The sequence below is a fragment of the Notamacropus eugenii genome, chromosome 2 (genome assembly GCF_028372415.1).
Source record: "Notamacropus eugenii isolate mMacEug1 chromosome 2, mMacEug1.pri_v2, whole genome shotgun sequence".
Lineage (NCBI taxonomy): Eukaryota > Metazoa > Chordata > Mammalia > Diprotodontia > Macropodidae > Notamacropus > Notamacropus eugenii.
Window position 1 is genome coordinate 385,870,367 of NC_092873.1, and position 25,140 is coordinate 385,895,506.

A 25,140-nucleotide genomic window follows, 5' to 3' on the forward strand; every position below is an offset into this window, starting at 1 on the left:
TGCTATGCCAAGCACAGGGCACAGACTGCTTGCTGGGCCTTAGCTGTGGGAAACAGGGTGTCTCCAAATGTCTTGAGACTCTCAAGGAGTTTGTCTTCTACTGTACATGTGACAACATTTAAGCAGATAAGTAAACACAAATCATAGACCGAATAAATATAAATTAAGTTGGGAAGAGAGGGTGCAAGTAACTGAGGCAGAGAAAGGGACAGGAAAAGACTTTATGTCTCAATGCCACCCAAGATTTCATTGGCTTATTTGGGCTGCTATATCACATTCAATTCATATTTGGCTTTCAGTTCAGTAAAATCCACAGATTTTTTCAGACAAATGACTGTCCAGAAGTGGCTCCTCCTTTTTATACTTATGAAACTGGGAGTCATGCAGCTGTGCGAAAAACTTTACCTTTAACCCTTTTCAATTTCAGCATATTAGGATAATATGACTAATGTTATATCCTGACAAGATCTTTTTAGATCCCAGGTGTTATGCAATATATTTGCTTTTCCTCCAAACTTTGACTCACCTACAAACTGGGTTTGTGGTTGCTGTCTGTGCCTCTGTTGAATAAAGCTAAATCACTCAAAACTGAGTACTTTGGGACACTTTAATGCAGCACCCTTCCAGTTGAACCTTAAATCTTACTGAGATTTAGTTATTCTGTACAAGTTTCTTACTTACTGGAGGCCAGGGAGAGTAAGGAACTGATGCTTCTCAAACCTAGTCTCCTAATTCTGTGGTCCCTATTTACCCCACACCTATCTGGAGGCTCTCTCCATAGCAGTTTCCTTACTGCCTTCCAGAAGATGTCTGAATGGGACTACACTGGTTGATTGCATTGTTGAGACAGTTCCTATTATCTCTGGTTGCTTAGACTGAGTAATAATGAAGTCCCCTTGCTCTTATATCCCATGAAGAATAGTGGCCTCCACAGTTCAGTTTCCTCACCATATGTCTACTCTACATTTTCCATTCTCCTGTCAGAGTCCAACACCCTTTGTTATGCTTGTAAAGGTTTAATGAACTGTCAAAAACCAAGCCCTGATTTGTAATGTTTGCTAATTACCAAGGTATAAATGTTCACAATAAAAATTTAACAATTGGCTCTCCAGAAAGCAGTTAAGCTGACTCTAACACGTCTCTGCCAATACCCTTTTCTCCTTCTTCACAGGCCTGCCTCTGTAATGACCATCCCTCCAATATCATTTTTATTTCCCAAGATTTCTATGACAATAGGGGTAAATATTCTCTCTCTCTCTCTCTCTCTCTCTCTCTCTCTCTCTCTCTCTCTCTCTCTCTCTCTCTCTCTCGCTTTCTCTCTCTGTTCTTCTTTCTCTCTCCCTCCCTCTTTCTCTCTCTCCTCTTTCTCTCTCTCCTCTTTCTCTTTCTTTCTCCCCCTCTTTCTCTCTCTCCCTCCTTCTTTCTCTCTTTCTCCTTCCATCCTCTTTCTCCTTTATTCCTTTTCTCTCCCCTTTATTGTCTTGCCTCCTAAGACCTGCCTTTTTTAAGCAGCTGCACTGCAACATCCTCCAGAAAATATTCTGGTGAATCTTTTTGTTTATCATAGATACTTTTGTTTTCTATGTTGTTATTTTCTTCTATGATTTTCAAGATTTTATCTGATTATGAGTATGTAGCTTCTGCATCTCTTAGATGGTCGCAGATGGCTAAAGGGTTCACCCTGGGGATATCTTTAGGGGCTAACCAGTGATGTGACATTCTAAAATAAATTCATATATCTTTATATTAGTAGATCCTTAAAATACAAGGTGATTTGCTCCTGGTAGCATCTAACGACTAAACTCTTGCTCCTGCCTGCAAAATCATAGGTGGTAGCACAGGGTGAGGGGGATGACAGATGGATTGGTATCATGAATTCTAAACCTGTCTTTTCTCACTGGGTTGCAGAGGCTGATGCAGGAGACCAGACGTGTACTACTTATGACTCAATTCCTAACCTTGGTCTTAGCGCTGCAGAAAATACAGTGTATGCCACAGTTTCAAATCCCAAAGTAAGTTCTTTCTCATTTCCTCCCCAGAACCTGGACTTTTCTCCATGTGAAATCTTTGTTTATGTGAGGTTGACATTTGGTATTGTTGACCTGAAAACTTGGTTAAAGAGAAGACAACAGGCTGAATGCATACATTTTATGATTTAATTAATTAAATAATTCCTCATAAAAATAACGGTTACATAGCGCTAGGGGTGCCAGGATCAAAACTGGCTGTAGGGTACAGAAATCTTCTGGGTTTTGTACATTTTGCTATGATAAGGAAACTCTCTTCGTTGAACAAATCATAAATTTAGTAAGACAAGACAATTAACAAAATAGTATCAATTGAGTTTTATGATTCCAAGCTGTGTGAATTTCCTCACTGTAGCATATGCCTCTGTGACATAAGATAAGGAGAAAATCCCACCACTCTGAGGGCAGGCATCCTGCTGACACAGGAAAGGGTATCTTTAACAAAGTTTCAATTGAAATTACAACCCAGGACGTCTGCGTTTTTTTTTTTTCCTTATCACTAAAATGCCAGGAGAAGGGTCTGGTAAGGAAGTTACCAAGTCAGCCCATTTACTTTGCTGACACCAAAAGGCATTCTCTGAGTTTACTTAAGATAACACAGGAGACTATTAGGTCCACATTCTTCTTAATTCAAGTTTTGGCCCTTATTAAAGTCCAAAATCTATATTAAATATTATCAGTATTAAACCATTTAAAAAGGAGTAGGGTGGGGCAAGTGTCATGATAATTGCCTATGTGTCTAATCTGATGTGTCCTCATCCCCTAAAAGAAATCCTCCACTTCCAAGTAATCACATTCCTCCCGTCGATCCCAGTCCCAGTTTTGAAATTTTGGTCACTTATACATTTTTAGCTTATCATAATATACAGTGCAATTCAGAAATATTGTCTCCAATATTAGATTGGCTAATATGACAGAAAGGGGAAATTACAAATGTTGAAGGTGATATGGAAAAATTAAGACAATAATATACTGTTGAAGGGGCTATGACTTATAGATGTGTTTGTTGATTTCCTAGTTTTTAAAAATTGTATAATCTGTTTGTAAATTTTCTCTTTTTATTCTGTTAACATTTGTTTTGAGATATGAATTTTTTCCCCAGAGACTGCTTTTATGTTCTTTTATATACTCATTATTCATAATATCATGATCAAATCTCTTTTTAGGGCTATATTTTTTTGTTTCTGCTCTCTATATTACTATTTTTATAGTTTTATAGTCTATAAAGATTCATTAATTAACTCTGCTCTTATAATTTTATGTTCTTTATCATTTGGTTTATCTTATAAAGGTAAAGTATGGTGCTGAAAATACTATTTAATGTTACCACTCAGAAGGCAAATCTTTTTCATCTAACTTCCCTAACAGTTTGCTCAAGGACTTTATTTATTGTTAATCTTGTTAGATTTATTCAGCTCCAAAAGAAGAATATGAAAGCCTTCTAAAATTTTTATATTACCATCTATATCTTCTTGTGGGCCAGTTAACCCTTTATGAATGCACATGTGTATAATGTCATCATTGTTTCATTGCCCTAAGCAGATATAATGCAGTTTCATATTTATCTCTATTTTGGTATCATGAATTTTCAATTTGCCTTGTCTGATAGTATGATTGTAACTCCCACTTTATTTCTCTTTGAGCAATCAGGATTAAGTGACTTGCCCAGGGTCACACAATTAATAAGTTTCTGAGACTGGACTTAAACTCCATTTCTCCTGATTGCAGGGCTGATGCTCTATCCAGTGCACTAGAATTTAGGTATGACATCACAAAGAGCGACTCCCTCTTGGCTGCCATAAAACTACTGCTGTGCTGGGTCTGATGGGTCTTTACTCATTATACTTGTCTATTGTCAAACTCTGTCATGGCTTCTGGGTCCTGAACTCCTGGTGCTCTCCCAACCTTTTGAAGTTCCCAAGATTATTGCTTAGTTTGTTCAATATGCAATACTTTTCAACTAAGAGCAAGAAAGAATAGATACAATGGAGAGAGGAAAAGAGCTGGGTTTACTGGCCACATGTTGACCTGGACAAGAAGGAAGGAAGGAAGGAAGGAAGGAAGGAAGGAAGGAAGGAAGGAAGGAAGGGAAGAAGGAAGGAAGGAAGGAAAGAAGGAAGGAAGGAAGGAAGAAAGGAAGGAAGGAAGGAAGGAAGGAAGGAAGGAAGGAAGGAAGGAAGGAAGGAAGGAAGAAGGAAGGAAGGCAGGAAGGCTTTTTATTCCATCCAGGGCCTTACATCATGTCTTCCTTGGATCACCAACATGAAAGAGGATTTTCAGGGCTTCCTTGAGACAAGATGAGAAAACCCAGAACTCTTTCCCACCAAGAGTGCCATATAACTCACTCCCTTATCCCAGGGACCCTTCCTTGCCTATAATTTCAAATGGTGGTGGGTGGATCATGGAGAGCTTCTCTGAGATCCTCCATTTAAGGGATTACCCAGTTGGATACCTCCCACCTTCCTTTCAGTTTCTTTTTTATGTGTTGTCTTCCTTCATTTGATTATGAACTCCTCAAAGTCAGAGATTCACTTTTGCCTTACTTTGTATCCTTGGTGCTTAGCACTGAATCTGGTAAAAGGTTAGCACTTAGTAAATATTTGTTGACTGATGTCTCAATTGACATCTGTTAGAGAATAAAGGGACTGAGCTGCTGCAATGGGAGTTTTTGTAAGCATGTTTAGTTCTGCATCAGTAGTCACTCACAAAGTCTTACATTTACCATGTGGTAAGCATAGAGGAAACAGAATGCACGTTGTTGTTCCAAAGTCCACGTGGAGGACTGCATAAGGTCAAGCATTCTAGGCATGGTCACAAGGGGAGAACTCTCATGGGCTAGTCAATGTTTCACATTTCTTTTAAGTTCTGTACCATAATATCTGCGGTTTTTAAATTTTTTATTTTAGAGCTCTGATTTTTGATACAATTTTATTCCTAATATTTTTATCTGAAATTTTTATGATTTTTTTAAACCATTGTAGAGTTTCTTGCCACTGTCTATGGAGAGTTCGCATAATTTTATGTTTGACCAGAAAGTTTTGGTTTATTTTTTTCTTCATGGTATAATACATTTTCATAGTGTTTTTGTCCTCTTTCTAATTTTTTATTCATTCTTCCTTTAGTCTTCGTGGGTCTTGATTTAATCTGCTTGTGAGTTAGGTTTTTACTTAGGCTTTCTAGCAAGACCTTCTGGATTTCCAGTCTTTCTCTTGTGTTGCCACTTACTTGTCTAACTTTCTTTCTCATTCTTTGATCCTTCTACATCCACAGCTGCACAAGTTGCAAAGTTAAGCAATTTCAGCTCATTCACTTTGGGAGAATATTGGCCCCAACTGGGTTTCCAGTACCCTTTCTGTCAGGAAGAGAAGCTATTTTGCCTTCTAACCAGGTCTGTGTTGCACCCTGCACTTCCTGCTGCCCCCACTAACCATTCTTTACTCCTTTTCTACTTCTATTTCTTTGTCCTGGATGAGAAGAATCAATATTTGGGGAGGAAGGGTAGACATCACGTCAAAGTCAAGGAGGAACTGGGTAAACATTTCAGAATCTTGACCCTGAAGCACAATCTTGAGAGTTTACTTGTATTTAGTGTGCTGTTTATCTAGTACCTAAATCCCAGTGGAGTTTGTGGACACTGCAGGGAGCTCTACTTATCTTTTATTATGTGACAATCATTTAATATCATTTTTGGACACTAATAAAGGTCAAAGCCTGAATTAATCAAACAGCTTCTTTGTTTTCTGAGTAAACTCAGAGAATACCTCTTCCTACGTCAACAAGGCCAGATGGGTCTGACTTAAGAGCATTCTTCATGAGACTCTTAAACCGAGACACTATCTTGAATAATGAAACTTTTTCGTATTTTAATATTTTGTGCACATGTACTATGTTGTGGCATGTTAATCATAAAGAAAACACAGATATCCTGGGTCATAATTTCAATGGACACTTTGTCAACTCTCTTATCTTACTATATTTACCACCTATTCAATTAAGAAAATTCCTTTTTCATAGTAAGGTTAAACACATATAGAGACCATAAATCTGAGGGACACAGGCATCCTGGGATTGTCCTAAAACAGATTTAAGCCTGGTCATTCTTTTTTCAGTCAGTCAGAGTTTCCTTCTATCTTCATGATCATGTATCTGCTAGCTTTAAGGGAATAAATATTTCACCTAACCTGTTTGCCTCCTTTAACCAAACTTTTAGATCGACAGATGTTATTTATTAACTTCTCTGATATGTGTGATTGTTGAGTTTTTTTAGCTTTTGCAACTGTTTATCTTTTCTCATGTGTTCAAGTTAAGTTACTCTTGCACATAATTTGTTTTCCTGAAATTTTTTTGAATAGGAGTAGTTTTAGAAAAACAACATCAAGATGGTGGCTCCTGGCAATTCTATGATATCCCTTAAACTTTACTTAGACCCAAAAGTTTTTACCAACAAATAGATATCGTACCAATATTCACCTGTTTCCTTCCTTTCTGGAGCAGCTAGGTGGTATGGTAACTAGAGCTCTAGGCCTGAGGTCAAGAAGACCTGAGTTCAAATCCAACCTCATATATTTCTTAGCTGTATGACTTTAGGCAAGTCACTTAATCTCTGTTTGCCTCAGTTCTCTCAACTGTAAAATCAGGATAATTATAGTACTTCCCTGCAAGGTTGTTGTGAGGAGTGAGATATCTGTAAAAGCACTTTGTACCTAGTAGAAGTTTGTTCCCTTTTCCTGACCGCACATATTTCTGAGTTATAACTCTGTTTTTTTACAGAAAAATACCCCAAAGAAATTGGAAGCACTGAATACAGTTTATGACATGTTGCAGAGTACTACAAATGTAAGAAATTTTTCCTTAATTCTTTGTTCCTTCTCCGTCTCAAGTCTTAGTTGCCCTTTTTTGAGCTCTCTGAGAAACAACCAATTCCCTTAGACATATTTTTTATGGGTGAGACACAGTACCTGCCCTTATGAAGAGTGAATTGTAGTAGAAAGCTGGTAAGTATAAAACAAAACACTAGCTGATATGGGACAGGAGAAAGTTGCTAGCAACTGGGGAAATTCAGTGCAGGCTTCCTACGTGAAGTCACGTTGGAATTGGACTTTAAAGCCTTAGTAAGAATTTAACAGGCAAATAGAGGGAGCAGCATTCATTCCAAGGATAGGCAACAGTATAAGCAAAGAGAGAGAGGACAGGCTCCTGGGATTTTAATTAGCAAGACATTGACCAGGATTTCCGAAGATTGTTCAACTATGAGAATAGCCAAGTGAAGCAGGTTGGGGAATCTTACGTGTGGGAGACTTTTAAAACGTAAGATAGTGTCCCAATATGTCTGTGATGGTGAGGTTCTGTCCAAGGCTGTGGGGAAAGGGAATAGTAGAGAAAACTTTGAAAGATGATCCATACATTTCTATATTTATGTCAGGAGCTATGTCCTGCAGCCAGTTTTAACCAACTTACAGAAACATGGTGAAGTTTTCACTGCCAGGATTTACTCCTCAAAATCAGCCACTTACAAATACACACACACACACACACATATAACCACACGTGTGTACACACATGTATATGCATGCACACATATGTGTTGTTGATTGTCTAAGCGTGAGAAAGTGCTAATAATGCAAATTGGACACACATGTCCATAAACTCTCTCCCACCAATGGTCTGGTTCTTACACATGTACTGTGCTCCATAAATATTGCTTGAACTTTGCAGGAGTTTCGTATGAAGTCATTTTCAGACAGAAGTCCTGGGGACTGGAGCCTAGAACCAATAATAGTCACTGTCATCTATGTAGTACTTTGGTGTTTGCAAAGTGATTTACGTCCATTATCTCACTCGAACTTGATAACAGCCCTGCTTGTGTCCTTTTTACAGATGGGTCAGTCTGACACAGTTGAAAAGAACCCAAAGTCTCCAGGAACACTGAACTTTGTTAGTGTCATCTAAACAGCAAAATAGTTCTAAACCAGCCTCTGAAAGTGTCAAGGATCCTTAAGGTGTTAATGCTGTTCACGCAGGATTTTAGATTCATTAGGACAACATAGCCACTTGTGAGCATGATATGTGTGAACGAAGAAAATCTATGGCAAATTAGCAAGCAATCATGTAGTTCTTTAGGCAATACAAGCATCCTGTGTGTTCATCCTTCCTTGCTGAAGAAGACCTTGCCATCAGAGAAATGAGGACATGGCTTGCACTTGACTTTGTTTTGAGTGAGGGAGGGCTGTGCAGGTCACCAGCCTCACTTCTCCTCCAGAGCCATCTGAATCCAGTGACCAGATATTCCTCAGGATGACTGGAGATGACCCAGGATGAGGCAATTGGGGTTAAGTGGCTTGCTCAAGGTCACACAACTAGTGAATGTCAAGTGTCTGAGGTGAGATTTGAACTCAGGTCCTCCTGACTCCTACACTGATGCTGTATCCACTGCACCACCTAGCTACCCAAGCATCTTGTATTCACCGCTGATATCCCTCTGTCACTTGGATCCCGACATTGAACCACATCCCCTAGATCAATCATATCTAAGGAAGTAGATGTAATTCCAGCCCAGTACCCCCTCTCTCTGAGAAGAACAGAGGGGCCAACCTTCTAGTTGCAACCTCCTGCTTGCCCTAATGGCAGAAATTAAAGCCTCTCTTCGTGGGTAAATGGGGGAGAAGAGCCTAGAGATGTCTATTCTGCTGTCCTTCAAGTCATATAATGTATGCTCTATATAGAGACAGTCCTCACTATATAACTACATATTCTGAAGATATAGAAAGGGGAAGGGCAAGTAGAAAGGGGTCAGGGTAGGACCAACTACCAATCCCCAACTTCTTGTCCTTCCTGCACCAGTGCCTTAATTTTCTCCGACTCAACTGAAAACCCCCTTTCCTTGCAATTCCAGTCATGGTATTTTGTCCCAGTGACCTAAATCTTGTCTCCTGCTTCCCTTCCCTTTGATGTGCCATCTAACATAAATGGCACTCATCACATGCATACATACATATACATAGATTTATACATATGTACATGTAAACTCATTTTGGTGAATTTGGATATTCATGTATAGATAATAAAGGAAAATCAAGAATCTAGGTTCACTCTTTTATACTACTTTGTTTTTTGTTATGGGTGTGCTAGCTACCAAACAGTAACCCAAGATCCCCAGGAACAAAATGAGGGGAAGGTTTTTGTCCCTACATCAACCTCCCCAGCAATGAACAAGGGCTATCTCTGCCTCAGTTCTCTCAACTGTAAAATCATTACTGTAAAATGTCTGAGACTAAGATTTCCAGGACTTTGGCCAGTTTAGCGATATCTTTGACTGAGAAAGAATCTTGAGGGAATAAGTCTCACCAGGAAGATTTTAAGGACACAAATGCATTTTAGTATAAGGGGGAGGAGTGGCTCAAGGAGAGTCCCTAGTCAATTTAAGTAGTTCCCCAGTGAAACCAATGAGATAAGAGGCCTTGGGGATATTCTTTAGTGACAAATTTAGGACAGAGGTAACTCCCGATAGGTGAATGGCTTCGGAGGAATCTCCTATACTCACGGCTGATAAAAGTTGATCTTATCCTCTGGATGTTTTGCTCTCTAAGACTCTTTGCTTTTGCCTTTACCTTTGTTGATTCTTCTTCAAATACTCCAGGAACAGCAATGTCAACTTACAGCAGAAGGTCATGGCAGCAGTAAATATTGCATTACACTTAGCCTGACAGGGGAGTTCAAGGATACAATTTTTGAACTCCAACTTTCTCTGTGTAGAAAAGGGTGGGTATTGATTTCCTGAATAGTGTGATTCTTGAATATAGTCTTCAAGACAGTGAAGAGAGATTTCTAAGATTACAAAAATTTGCAGAACATCAGAAATAACATGGTTTTCATTTAAGTAACTGGTATCCAACTTGAGCTTAATCTTCAGATTTTTTCTCTTTTTTTGCTGTTGTTCAGTCATTTCAGTCCTGCCTAACTCTTCATAATCCCACTTAGCAAAGATACCGCTGTGGTTTGCCATTTCTTTCTCCAGCTCATTTTACAGATGAGAAACTGAGGAAACAGGGTTAAGTGATTTGTTCAGGACCACACAGCTAGTGAATGTCTGAGACTGGATTTGAACTCAGGCCTTCCTTACTCCAGGTCCAATGCTCTCTCCGCTGTGCCACCTAACTGCCCTTCTTCTTCAGCATCCCAGACCTGCTTTCCCATCTGCTCTATTTTACAGAGAGGGAAGGAGGGAAGGAGAATCAGACAGAAAGAAAAGAATAAAGATTTCCTTCATTAAAGAGACCAGGAAATGTGGGTCACCCTCACCCAAGTGAGCAGAGCAGGGTAGAAAAAAGGAGAAAGTATTATTGCTAAGCACATACAGATCCATAAATGTAGTGAGGAGGGGGAAGATCCTAAAAATAGAGAAAGGTGCTTAATATGGAGCTGACAAAGGAAAAAATCCCCTTGAGTGAGGGGAAAACATGATGTTCAAGGAAGAGAGGGAGCATGGAGGTTGAAAGAAGGGAAGGGAAGCGCCAATGATAGGTGTGGTCCCTAAAGTAAAGAGTGTTTAGAGGAAAAGAAGAATTGGTGTAAAAACTTAAGGGAAACATAATGGAAATTGTGCCTCTCAAAAATACATGTGTAGTGGAGAGGGCCAGAGAACTCTTTCAAGTTACGTTATGGAAGGAAAAATTGAACTCCCTCTTAGAGAATGAAAGGGGTTGGCAAAGGAGAGTTTATCTCATGGTGGAAGGAAAGAGTTGAGAATCAGGAAGGAGAGGTGGGGGTGGTCTTTCCTCTTGGGCGTCGTGAGTCTTTTCCAGGTTAGATGAAGAGAAGGGGGTGGTAGGTAAATGAATAAAGATTAATCATCTTGTTTGTTTTACCAGTGAGAAAACAGAAGTATTAGGGGGTCAGGAGCTGTTTCTTTAAGTTTTAGGGCATAGGAATGAATATATTTCATCAAGGAAGAGAGTTGCTTCTCATCACCAATTTTAACAACAGTCAAAAGGAGCAACATAGAAGGCATAGACACTTAACCTCCCCCACAGACACCTACCTCCCCTGCAAACACCCCAAACCAAAGACTTGGCAGAAAGAGGCGTCACATACGAATTTGCCATTTGAGGTCATTTTCTGTCATTTGCAGGGGAGAGGGGGAGTGTAAAGTGTCTTTCCCACACTGGGTAAACTGCATGGTTACAAGAAGAACACAAACTTTAGTGAAAAAGCATTGAATTTGGAAAGAATTTTTAAAGGAACAAAAAATACCAACTAATAACCACGTGAAGCAATTCTCAAATTCCCCAAAACTCAGAAAAAAGGAAACAAAGACAATTTTAACATATCACCTTAAGCTAGAATTGCAAAAATATTTTTTAAAACAACAAATTCAATGTCCATGGGCCTGCAGGGAAATAGGTACTGAAATAATTGATGATGGAATGATAGACTGGTACAAAGAAGAGAACATTCTAGAAAGGAGGCCCTAGATATGAGCCAGACCTAAACTTCAGATTGTTTTTACTGGAGTTTTAGAGCAGGGGGTGGGGAGGGAGACGTTTAAGGAGCCAGAGGGCTAAGGGGAAATAGCCAGACCTCTCTTCAGGGACTAGACTTTCCTAGGAGTGGAGCTAGTCTACTCAGGTGGGTCTAGAGCTAGAGCACCCTTAGCAGGAAAGATTAAGCAGCTCAGCCCTCCAGGTCCCCCAACTCTTCTGTGTTGTTATATTACTCTGCTCAATAAAGTCCAGTGGCTTCCAATTACCTTTAGAATCAAATATAAACTGTTCTGTTTGACATTTAAAATTCTTCTCCACCTGACCCCAGCCTTTCAAGTTTTGTTACATACCTATTATGCCCTACCATATATACTATAGTCCAATCAAACTTATCCTTTTAAGGTCCTTCATTATTTATCATCATTATTATCTCTTGTATTTACGCAGTACTTTAATGTCTGAAAGAGACTTTACCAACCTAGGAGGTAGGTGCTTTTATTATTATCCCTATTTTACAAATGAGGGATCTAAGGGATACAGGTTAAGTGATTTGCCCATAGTTACACAGCTAGTAAGTGTCTGAGTCAGGATTTGAACAGCAGTCTTCCTGACTCCGAGTCCAGTACTCTATCTCTATCCACTGTGCTGGGTATCTGTCTATCTACCATGCCTGGAATGCACTCCTTCATCTCTTTCAAGTCTCAGCTCAAGGGCCACCTACTACATAAAACCTTTCTTCATCCCCAGCTGGAGCATTCCCTGGCAAAATCAACTTGTACCTATTCTGTGTACACATATCTTGTATAGGTAGCTCCCCAAGCTGGTTTGTAAGTTTTCCAAGGGCAAGGACTACGATGTTTTTATCTCCAGAGTCAAGTACATCTCTAGGCACATAGCAAATGCTTCATGAATGTTTATTGGTTGATTAATTGCATTCTATTGCACAGCTAAGTGGCCTGATGAGTAGAGTCCCAGGCCTAGAGTCAGGAAGATTCATTCACTTACTAGCTATGTGATCCTAGGTAGGTCATTTAACCCTACTTGCCTCAGTTCTTCATCTGTAAAATGAGCAGGAGAAGGAAGCAGCAAACCACTCCAGTGTCTTTGCCAAAAAAAAATCTTAAATGAGGTCACAAAGAGTTGGATGCTAAAATGACTCAGTAAGAGTAACAACATTGGCATAGATTCAAAAAACCTTAGGTAGTCTCCACACTGTGGGGAGGCACTGACCGATATAAGACTTCTGTAGCCATCTAAAGCAGCCCATTCCAATTTCAGACAGAAGAAAATTTTCTCTTCTGTCAAGTTAAAATCTGCTTCTTTGAAACTTCTTCTACCTTCTCCAAGTTCTGCTGTCTGGACCCAAGCAAAATAAGTTGAATCCTTTTTACAAAAGGACAATCCTTCAAATATTTGTAGACAGTTATCATTTTCTCCTAAATCTTCTGCTCTCTAGGAAGAACATCCCTAGATTTTCCTACTGATCATTATCCTACACCTTTTTTAAAAATCTCATTTCAATCCCAGGTTCCTTCTTCCAACACATTCTATCTTGTTGACATCCTATCCAAAATATGGTTCTCAGAATCCAATAGAATTCTCCAGAGCTGATGTGAACAGGCATGGTATGGTGGGATTATCAAGTTCTTTGTTCTGGAAAATATTCTTTTACTAATCCAGCCTCTAATCACATTAGGTTTTGTAGCAATCATATTTCATTGATGACAAATAGAGTTTGCAAGACCCTAAAATGACAACTTGTTCTTATTTTTTCAAGTGCTACTTACTTACCATGCCTTTCCCATTTTGTACTTGTGAAGTTGAGTTTTGGAGCTCCAATTTGGATATTATATGTATCCTTGTTAAATTTAATCTTTATATATTCAATCCAATCAATGCCTTAGACTATTAAGATCTTTTAATACACTGACTTTAGGATTCTGTCATCTAAGTGTTAGCTATCTCTCCCAATGTATCATCAGAAAATTTCAAGTCCACACCAGTTACTTTTAGATAATTGTTAGGAAGTTGTTTGTTTGTTTTCTATAATGCAAGACTAAATTTACCTTTTTGCACCTTTCATCCTTTGTTCCTAGTTTTTGTCTCTGGGACCAAAAAGGAACAAGTCAGATCCTTCTTTCAGGTGATAGTCCTTCAAATACTTGAACACAACATTCCCTTCTTCTTCCCCTCCAACCCTTTTCTTTTCCCAGGTTAAACATGCCCAATTCCTTCAAATGATGTTCATATGACATTAACTTGAGGCCTTCACCATCCTGATTTCCATCCTCTCTATGCTTGCCAGCTTAGCAACATCTTTCTTAAACCATCTTTTTTTTAATTTTTAAAGTTTATTTATTTTTAGTTTTCGACATTCATTTCCACAAGGTTTTGAGTTCCAAATTTTCTCCCCATCTCTCCCCACCTCACTCCAAGACACTGTGCATTCTGATTACCCCTTCCCCCAATCTGCCCTCCTTTCTATCACACCCCTCCTTTCCTTTATCCCCATCTTCTCTCTTTTCTTGTAGGGCAAGATAGATTTCTATCCCCCATTACTTGTATTTCTTATTTCCCAGTTGCATGCAAAAAGAGTTCTCAATATTTGTTCCTAAAACTTTGAGTTTCAACTTGTCTCCCTTCCTTCCTCCCTATCCATCCCCACTGAGAAGGCAAGCAATTCAATATAGGATATACATGTGTAGCTATGCAAAAGACTTCCATGATAGTCATGTTTTGAAACACTAACTATATTTCCCTCCATCTTATCCTGCCCCGCATTTATTCTGTTCTCTCTTTTGACCTTGTCCATCCCCAAAAGTGTTTGCTTCTAGTTACTCCCTCCTCCCATTTTCCTCTGTTCTATCACCCCCCCCCATTTATCCCCTTCTCACCTACTTTCCTGTAGTGTAAGATAGATTTTAATACCAAATTGAGTGTGCATATTATTGCCTTCTTAAGACAAATCTGATGAGAGTAGGCTTCACTTTTTCCCTCTCACCTCCTCCCTTTTCCACTCCATTGAAAAAGCTTTTTCTTGCCTCTTTTATGAGAGATAATTTGCCTCTTTCTTGAGGCAAATTCCATTCCATTTCTCCCTTTCTCTTCCCAATATATTCCTCTCACCCCTTAATTTTATTTTTTTAGATATCATTCCTTCCTATTTAACTGACCCTGTCCCCTCTATATCTCTGCTTCTCTGTCTCTCTGTCTCTGTCTCTCTGTCCCTTTGTCTCTCTCTCTCTCTCTCTCTCTCTCTCTGTGTGTGTGTGTGTGTGTGTGTGTGTGTGTATGTGCGTGGGTATGTATAATCCCTTCAACTACTCAAATGTTGAGAAAAGTTTCAAGAGTTACAAATATTACCTTTCCATGTAGGAATGCAAACAATTTAACTTTAGTAAGCCCCTTATGATTTCTCTTTCCTGTTTACCTTTTCATGCTTCTCTTGATTCTTTTGCTTGAAAGTCAAATTTTCTATTCAGCTCTGGTCTTTTCATCAAGAATACTTGAAAGTTGTCTGTTTCATTGAATGATCTTTTTTTCCCCTGAAGTATTATACTCAGTTTTGCTGGGTAGGTGATTCTTGGTTTTAATCCTGGTTCCTTTGATTTCTGGAGTATCATATTACAACTCCTTTGATCCTTTAATGTAGAAGCTGCCAGATCTTGTGTTATTCTGATTGTATTTCCACAATATTCTAATTGTTTTTTCCTGGCTACTTGCAGTATTTTCTCCTTGACCTGGGAACTCTGGAATTTGGCTACAATATTCCTTGGAGTTTTGTCTTTTTGGATCTCTTTCAGGAGGTGATTGGCGAATTCTTTCAATATTTATTTTACCCTCTGGTTCTAGAATATCAGGACAGTTTTCCTTGATAATTTCATGAAAGATGATGTCTAGGCTCCTTTTTTGATCATGGCTTTCAGGTAGTCCCATAATTTTTAAATTGTCTCTCTTGGATCTATTTTCCAAATCAATTGTTTTTCCAATGAGATATTTCACATTGTCTTTTATTTTTTTCATTCTTTTGGTTTTGTTTTGTAATTTCTTGGTTTCTCAAAAAGTCATTAGCTTCCAGCTGCTCCATTCTAATTTTTAAATAGCTATTTTCTTCAGTGAACTTTTGAACCTCCTTTTCCATTTGGCTAATTCTGTTTTTTTAAAGCATTCTTCTCCTCATTGGCTTTTTGGACCTCTTTTCCCATTTGGATTAGTCTATTTTTAAAGGTGTTATTTTCTTCAACATTTTTTTGGGTCTCCTTTAGCAAGTGGTTGACTCACTTTTCATGATTTTCTTGCATCACTCTTATTTCTCTTCCCAATTTTCCTCCACCTCTCTTACTTGATTTTCAAAATCATTTTTGAGCTCTTCCATAGCCTGAGACCATTGCATATTTTTTTGGAGGTTCTGGATAGAGAAGCCTTGACTTTTATGTCTTCCTCTGGTGGTATGCCTTATCCTTCCTCCTCCAAAAGGTTGTAAGACAATACCTGTTCACCAAGAAAGTAAACTTCTGTAGTCTTATTTTTTTCCCTTTTTTGGGCATTTTCCCAGCCAGCTATTTGACTCTTGAGTTCTTTGTCAAGTGGAGGGTGTATTCTAGGGACCTGTAAGTTGTTAGTTACTCAAGGTGGTACAGTCAAGGGACTCCTCTCCTGACCTGTGCTCTGGAAGCAACCACAAGCTTTTCTGCCCAGGCTCTGTGAATAGAATTCCCTTTGTAAAGCCTCCACCAGTTCCACCATGTCAGCACTCTTCCTCACCCCAGGACTGCCACTCAGGGCTGAGACCCAGATTAGCCACTTGATTCCCCCCAGGGTCCTTAAGTCAAGGGCTCCTAAAATGGATGCTACTGCCTCAGCTACCACTGCTGCCCTGGGGCCAGGGCCAAACCTTGTTCTCTTTTCACCCAGGTGAAAGAGCTTTCTCACTGACCTTTGAAGCTGTCTTTGGCATCTGTGGGTTGAGAAATCTGGGAACTGCAGGTGCCGCCCATGATGTGGCACCCTGAAGCATGCTCTAGTCCTGTCAGTGCTGCACTGCCCTGCCAAGGTCAGGCTCTCCTCCATTGCAAGCATGGTATGATACACTTTTCCTGTCAGCCTTCCAGGGTGCCTTGAGCTGGAGATCTTTCATTCTGTCATTTTGTGACTTCTGCTGCTCTAGAATTTGTTTAGAGTCATTTTTACAGGTATTTTATGGGCTATGGGTGGGGAGAGCTACTGCAGGTTCATCCTTCTACTCCACCATCTTGGCTCTGCCTCCCCCTTCTTTCTTAAATTATCTTAAACAGTATTCCAGATGTCATCTAGCCAATGCAGAATAAAGCAGTGCTATCACTTTCTTATTCCTGTAATTTATGCCACTCTTAATATAGCCCAAGATCATGAACTTTTTAAAAGTTACTATTGCCCACTATTTCCTTATATTGAGCTTGAGGTCTGCTAAAGCACACACAACATTTTCTAATCAGCTAATGGCCCAGTGGATAGAACACTGAGCATAGAGTCAGGAAGAACTGAGTTCAATTGCCTTTTAACTTCACCAAGTAATGCAGTGGATAGAGTGCTGAGTCTAGAGTCTGAAGTCAGAAAGACTTAAGGTCAAATCCAGCCTCATAATTCCTGTTTTCTTTACTGGAATCTATTTTCTGGTCCAGGTTTTTTATTTATTTTTTTCCCTCATGAGAATTTTCTCTTCCATCATCAAATATTGTAACTTTTGGGATTACAAACTACATTGTGGTTGTGGCTACTACTAACTATGTTATTGATAAGTTACTGTTTATTTGATGAAGTAGTGACATTGGACATATCCACATTTAACAGCAACAATAATGATAGCATTTTAAGATCTGCAAAGCATTTTATAAATATTATTTCATTTTAGCCTCATAATAATCATAGGCAATAAGTACTATTATTATTGCCAATTTAAAGTTAAAGAAAGTAAAACAGGCATACAAAGCTGATAAGAATCTGAGTCTAGATTTAACTTGTTGTTGAATTGTTTTTCAGTCATGTCTGACTCTTTGTGACCCCATTTGTGGTTTTCTTGCCAGAGATACTGGAGTGGTTTGCCATTTCCTTCTCATTTTATAGATGAGGAAACTGAGGAACACAGGATGAAGTGACTTGCCCAGGGTCACACAGCTAGTTAGTGTCTGAGGACAGATTTGAACTCACAAAGGTAAGTCTTCCTGACTCTAGACCAGGTGCACTATCCATTGCACCACCTAACTGCACATAGACTTGAACTTAGCTCTTCTCAACTTCCAGTTCAACATTTATCTCTTGAGTCGCCTATGCATATGTGAACTATGAGTGTGTCCTCTAGTCGTTAGTATAAGGGGACTGTGGAATTGTATTTTGCACATATAGGTTATTTGTGTCTACATGGTCTGTCTAGATGTGGCTTACAGGAAGACATGAAGAGGCAGAGCATTCCAGGCACAGGGAAAAGACAGTACAAAGGCAAGGAGATAGGATATACACCATCCTGTTTAAGGCCAGGGTAGGTGGACCATAGCATCCATAGAGAGGAGTAAAACCTAATAAGGCTGGGAAAGTAGTAAGGCCTCAGATTGTGAAGAACCTTAAATGGAAAACAGTGTAGTTTATATTTGATCCTGGAGGTAAAAGGGAACCATTGGAGTTCATTGAGTAAGGTGATGATAAGGCTAGACCCACACTTTAGGAAAATTAATTGTACAGATGAGCAGAATATGAATTGAAACAGGAAGAGATTTGAGGTCCAGAAGACTAGCAAGAAGGTTATCTCAGTTATTCAGTGAGAGGTGACAAAGACCTGAATGGAAGAGGGGGATAGGGAGAGAAATCAAGCTATGTAAGTGAAGAGAAGGGAACATATACAAGAGATGCTGGGACAATAGAAACTACATTTGGCAATGGTATGAGGAAGAAAGACTCCCCAGATGCTTTCTGTGCTATCACTAGGCTGAATTGTGTCCATAGCTTCTGACTTTTGATCTATTGTTTTGTATCATGTCTCACCTTGACTTAGCCCTTTTTCATGATTTCTGTCCATGCTCCGAATTATTTTTTGATCTATATCACGTCTTTCCTATTTATAGTCTTTCCATAGTTTCAAAAGGCACCTTTTTGTCCTTTAAAACTGTGCCCCACCTCCCCCCACTTAGAAGTATTAATTAGAACCTAGGCCACTGTTGGGTTTCCTCCCCAAACCTGGACCAACTTCTTTCCCCTTTAAGTAGACTCAGGAATTTGCTATAAAGATTTATATTTTTAAAACATGCTTAGAGTTTATATTTTTAAAACATAAAGCCCAAACACACAACCCAACTCTAGGACCCCTAACTACCTCTGATTTAATAGAATATTTGGATAATATTAATTATGCAAAGATGGTTCAAGCCTCCATTCCAATGTATGAACTTCCTTGCAAAGCAGTTCACAAGGAATTGGAAGGTAATCCATGCAAAAAAATAAATGGGGAAAAGAATCATTCTGAGTTCCTCTCCCACATTACCCACTATTTCCCACCATGCAAAACAGATGCAACTCCTGTGAACTCATTTGCCACTGATACATTAATAACCTGGAGACATGAGGAAATCACATGTTCCCTCCCCACTAAGTGTGGCAGTCGGACTCAGCATCTAACCAGAACAGGGAAAGAGGAAGGAGATACTGCCAGAAAGGGCTTTCACAACATCTCCTCCTGCTGAATATTCTGAATGGTATCTGGGTCATCAGGAGAGGGAAATATTGGGAGGTACGAGCCAAGAAGAGAGAGGGAAGAGGGGTGGAGGAGAGAACCCCTTAGTGGCAACTTCTGCTAGCCCCTTGTGTAATGACTTACAAAGTCAATTCTATACCTTCAGTATCCTCAGATCAGGCATACAGACCTACCTGCATACCCATTTCTAGACCTATCAATGCATAAAGGGAGATAGGATATGAATGCAGGGGAAACATCATCTCAGAAAAAGTAATATTAAAGGTTAAAGAAACAAAGCTATGGGAATCTGTAAATATAGATGGCTCCTCACTGTATTTTTTTCAACAACATTGTAAGTCCACTGATTCTATCTGGGAGGCCTCCACTATCTTAGAGATTTCCTACCCTACCAGGATGTTCTGATGATATTAACTATTTTTTAAAAATCCATACTTCAGTGGACCGACCCTGGAAATCAACAAAGAGTTGGACGCAGAATGAAACAGGATTGCCAGACCTTTGGGGAATCACATAGTTCTTTTTGAGATAATGAGTTCATGTGAACTGCTATGAAAACCTTAAAGGGCTATTTAAATGTTAGCTGTCTATTTATATCAATATTTGTCATAGACTGACTAAGTGAATAAGTGAAAAGATTCATTATTTCTGGGCTGAGGAGCTTGGGTTTTCTGATGTAGATTTCCCATATCAAGGGGGTAGAGACCTGGACTTGTGCAGAACCCTGACACTTCATTTGGAAACATCCCATATATTACGTACTCTCATTCTATGTCTCATAGAATCAGAGAACCAAGTCTTTCTGTTTCCCTTTTTACTTTAATTTTTGACAAAAACAAAAGTCTTGTGCTCCAAACTTCTCCCTTCCACTTTTGCTTCTCATTTCTTATTTGCTCATACGATTAAAATTCTTAAAAGAAATTACAGAAGGGCATTTACTGAGAAATAACAAAATTACCCATTTGAAAACCAAACATTGTAAAAATAAGGAAATAGCACAATGACTATCTGGGCTTGAACGTCACAGATATATGAGTTTTAAAAAGGGGATATGGAGTAGGCTGGGCTAGTTTTATAACTTTAGTTCTGCTATTTATAGTTCAGTACAGTATTCCTTTAGACCAAGGACTCAACCAGACATCCCTGTGCATAGATTTCAAGGAGTCTATTAACTTATATGGGGAAAAATACATATTTATTTCAATGTTTGCTTTGCAATCCTTTTTATTTGTTTATGCATTTTAATACTTTCTGAGAATGGGTCCTTAGGGTTCACCAAAACAAGGCAAGTCAATAACCATTTATTAACCACTTATTATGTACCAAGCTCTGTGTTAAAGCATGTACTCTTTAAAGGGGAGACAACAGACAAACAACTATGTAAAAATAAGATAGAGAGAGAGCAGATGGAAGGTAAAAATAGGAGAGACTGGGAAAGGTCCCTCAGAGAAGGTAGGATTTGAAAGTTACTAAACTATGCAAATGCTGTGACCCAGCTCTGCCATTACTAGGTTTATACATCAAAAAGACCAAAGAAAGATGGAAAAGACCTACATGTATAATAAAGATTTATGACTGATCCTTTTATTCTAGCCCAAAATTGGGAAATGGCTAAACAAATTGTGCTATAAGACTGTAATCGACTACTATTGAGCCATAAGAAATTACAAGATGGACTGTTTCAGAGGAACTGGGAAGATCTCCTTTGAACTGATGCAGAGCAAACCAAGAACTTGTATAGCAGTGGCTTATAATGACAACAATGTTGGAGAGAAGAACAACTTTGGAAGACTTAGAACTCTATCAGTGCAGTAATAAACCACAGATCCAGAAGACTGGAGATGAAACATACCACTCACTTCCTGACAGAGAGATGGCAAACTTCAAAAATGAAAAAAAAAAAAAAGATAAAAACCAACAAAATTTTCCGGACCATGAACGTTTGTAATGAGGGTTTTCTTCTTCATTTTTGTTGTAGTTATCAATGTAGTTATCAAAAGAAGGGCAGTAGAGAAACAGATCATGAATACATGTAAATACATAAATATTTTTTGAAAGGTGGGATTTGAGATCAGTCTTGATGGAAGTCAATGAAATTAAGAGGCTGAGGTGAGGAGGGAGAGGATTTCAGGTACTGGGGTTATTGAAAAGACACTGAGTAAGGAGATGTGACAAACAACAAAGGAGTAAAATCTCATTCCAGGTGAACACTATGGAACTTTCAGTTTTGGTTTCAGAGATGGGCCGTTAGACAACGTGGAGGTCTACAGTAGGTCCTGAGGGAAGCAGACTAAGTCACAAGAAATTTTATGAACTCGTACCTCACAAACTTTCATCTAAAGAAAAGCAGAACTGAGTTGAGAAAGACCGAAGGCCCCCTTACTGTTTCTGGAAATCAGGCCTAGCTATGATTTCCCCAACTGTAGTTTTGGGGCAGGAAGTGTGAACACATACTCTGTGAGTGTGGTAACCACAGGCAGCAAGAACAGTATGGTTGGAGGTCCTAACTAGAGATTGAGCCTCCAGACAGAATTCAGAAAACAACAGTAATGAGGATCTGAGGTCTAGGACAACATTATCCACAACTCAGGGTTAAAATTGTTAATAATAATAATATTAAACTGTTAAAAATAAAATAAGACAAATTAAAAATAACAATGAGTAAGCAAAGGAAAAAGAACTCAACCCTTGAGAGCTGCTTGGATTTAAAAGAACATTTGGGGCCATATTCAGAGGAAGATTGTGAGGTTTAAAAAAAAGCAACTTCTATCCTAAAGAGTACCACCAAATGGTCATAAGCTGAAAAAGAAATCTTGGAAGAACTTCAAAAGGAATTCAAAATTCAAATAATAGAGAAATGAGGAAAGATTAGAAAAAATAACAATTCAAGAAAATTATGAAAAGATAGTTAACCAGTTGGAAAAAGAGATACAAAATCTTAAGGAAGAAAATTAAAAGGAATTCAAAAATCAAATAAGAAAGAACTAGGAAATTTTAGAAAAAGAAATCCAAGAAAATTATGAAAAGAAAGTTAGCCAGTTGGAAGAAGAGATACAAAATCTGAAGAAACAAAAATAGCTCCTTGAAAACTAGAATTGGGCAATTTGAATTGAATGACATTTATAAGACCCCAAGAAAAAATAAAACTAGAAAAAATAGGAGAGAATCTGAACAACTGATCTGGAGAACAGCTCTAGGAGAGACAATATAAGAATCGTTGGACTACCTGAAAGTTATGATCAAAAAAAAAAGAATCTGGATATAGTATTTCAAGAAATTATTAAGGAAAATTGCCTGGAAGTTCTAGAACAAGAAGGCAAAGTAGAAATAGTAAGAATCCAGAAGTCACCACCTGAGAAAAGATCCTAGGAAGAAAACTTACAGGAATATCAGAGCCAACCAAACAACAAGAGGAAAAAAAGCAATTTAAATACTGTGGGAAAACAGTCAGAATTTCACAAGACCTAGCAGCTTCTATACTAAAAGATTATAGATTTTAAGACTTTACATTTCAAGGAGCAAAGGAACTGGGGTTTCAACTAAGAATAATTTATCCAGAAAAATTGAGCATCATCCTGAACTGGAAAAAAATGGCTATTTGATGAACTGAGAGACTTTCAAGTATTTGTAACAAAAAGACCAGAACTCAGTGGAAAATTTGATATAAAAGATCCAAAAGAAAAATTAGGAAATCATTAAAGACTAATTATAAGGCACTGATTAAGGTCAAACTGTGTATTTATGATATATGAAAATGTTATTAATGTTAGTAATTATTAGTTATTACTACTATCAATAGTATTCTTAAAAATGTTATCATTACAAAGGTAGTTTGAAAGAAAAGCTGCGGCTTAGTTGTGTATGATGAGGTGATTCTAAAAACAAATTGGGTAGAAAAAGATTGAAAGGAAAAATTATTTCAAAAATGGGACATGAAAAGAAAAATTAATATAGAGGAAGCAGGTGGGAGTGGAGGGCCAGTAATATTAGAACCTAAATCTCATCTGCATCGAAGAAGAAACAACTTATACATCTGAAGAAGTTTACAAGTGTTCTTAACTTTTAGAGAGGTGAGAAAACTGTGGGAGAGGGTGAGGGAGGGACTTTTTGAAGGGTATCTTGATTCACCTTAAGTGGGTACATCATATGATGTAAATACATCATGAAGGAGGGACTTTCAGAGGAACGTGTAAAATAAGGAATAATAGGGTAAGGGGAGAAGATAAGGTAACAGGAAGAGGGTGAAAAGAGAAACTGAGAAGGAAAGTAGTGAGTAAAAATAAGATGGAGGGAAATTCACGAATAGTAATTATAACTTTGAATGTGAACGGGAACTGAATTGGGAAAAAGACGAACAAGTTGTGGTATATGATTGTGATGGAATACTACTGTGCTATAAGAAATGATGAGCCCAATGATCTTAGAAAACCATGGAAAGATTTGAACAAAATAATGAAAAGCAAAATGAGCAGAACCAGGAGAACATCATATACAGTAACAATAATATAGTTTTAAGAACAACTTTGAATGAATGAGTTATTTTGTCTGTTATAAATACCCAAATTATATAAAAGGACATATGAAGAATGATGCTATTTGTATCCAGAGAAAGAACCAATGAAGAGAAAGATTTGTAGAATAATTTTACATATATACCTATTTGGGTCTAATGTTAGTCATCTCTAGGGCAAGGGGGAAGAAAAAACAAGAAATTTACATAATAATTTTGTTGTGTATTTGAAAGGAACAGTGAGTTGTGCATAATAGATTTATAGTTTCATGTGTGGTCATCTTTTTATTGTATTATGTTATGAAAATGTTTGTCTTATTCCATAAATTAAAAATAAAATAAATAATTGAAGATGATGTTACAAAGAGGGGACAATGCTTGGCACAGTGCCTGGGAAATATTAGGTGCTGTATAAATACTATTTCCTTCCCATCTTCTAGTGCCTCCTAACACAGAAATTAAAACTATCTAGTGACTTCTCATTGCTAAAAGGGCAGAGTGAGGGTGGGGGTGGGGGGAAATGAGAGTGTGTCTTTCTGGGGTGTTCTAAAGAATGTCAGCCCAATATGGCAGAAATTAGGTATATACCAACATCTCTACTATCCTGAAGTTGGTTCCTAGCCTGCATCTCATTATTTTTGATAGTGAACCACAATATAACAGAAATTCAGTTTCGCATACAATCCTCTTTTTCTGTTTTTTGTTTTTTGCTTTTTTTTTTGGTATATGAATATGCTCGTGTTTATTGGAGATTGTCAAGCTTTAGAATAAGAAAGAAATTTAAGAGAAAAGGAAGTAAATGGCCAATCATTTCTTCACAATCTCATATTCAGGTTTCAGGTAAAATTACATTTTCTACCTTCAGCAACAGCAGGATCAGATGCAGGAACACCCTGCAGCCAATCCATCTCTGCAGATATAGGGATTCTAAGTGAGATGAGAAACTAGGGGAGCTGTGTTCTCAGATTGGCAGCTTTCCACTGGGCAAAGACAAGAAACTCAAGTGTTTCACAGTGTCTTACAATAGGGCTCCTGTCTTCTCACTCCTCCTCAGAATGCTCTCTGTGTCACGATCAGACTTGTCCAATGCTCAGCACACCCAAGAATCCAAGGAAGAAAGTCCCCCTCCCTAAGGAAGAAGAGTCTGAGGAGACCGAATGAGCAAGAACTGTAGAATCTGAAAGGGAAAAAGGAGACCAAACGAAACAAAGTCACTAGGAAAACAAATGAAAAGGAGAACTGCTATAGAAAACAGTACAAAGGGTGGGACCAGTAGATTGGGCTCTGAACCCCATCCTAGAATGGAGTCTGGACCCCTAGAGTAGAGGTGGGGAATCTGTGGCCTGGAGGCCACATAGGGCCTGCTAGGTCTTTGGGTATGGCCTTTTGACTGAGTCCAAATTT

At 38.4% G+C, this 25,140-nt stretch overlaps 1 protein-coding gene across 2 annotated transcripts in view; it reads left to right on the plus strand.

Moving 5' to 3' along the window:
- Positions 1–25,062, plus strand: part of LOC140529026 (SLAM family member 9-like) — a 39,602-nt gene extending 14,540 nt beyond the window's left edge. Inside the window, exons 5-8 of one of the 2 annotated variants that reach the window (XM_072647420.1) lie at positions 1,909–2,012; positions 6,798–6,863; positions 17,631–17,636; positions 24,814–25,062. In XM_072647420.1, coding sequence (XP_072503521.1) covers positions 1,909–2,012; positions 6,798–6,863; positions 17,631–17,636; positions 24,814–24,897 — 260 coding nt within the window. In that variant the 3' untranslated portion in view covers positions 24,898–25,062. Of the gene's footprint in view, positions 1–1,908; positions 2,013–6,797; positions 6,864–7,904; positions 9,116–17,630; positions 17,637–24,813 lie in introns of those variants that run through there. The other variant, XM_072647419.1, reaches the window with a different exon arrangement.
- Positions 25,063–25,140: the final 78 nt, after the last annotated feature.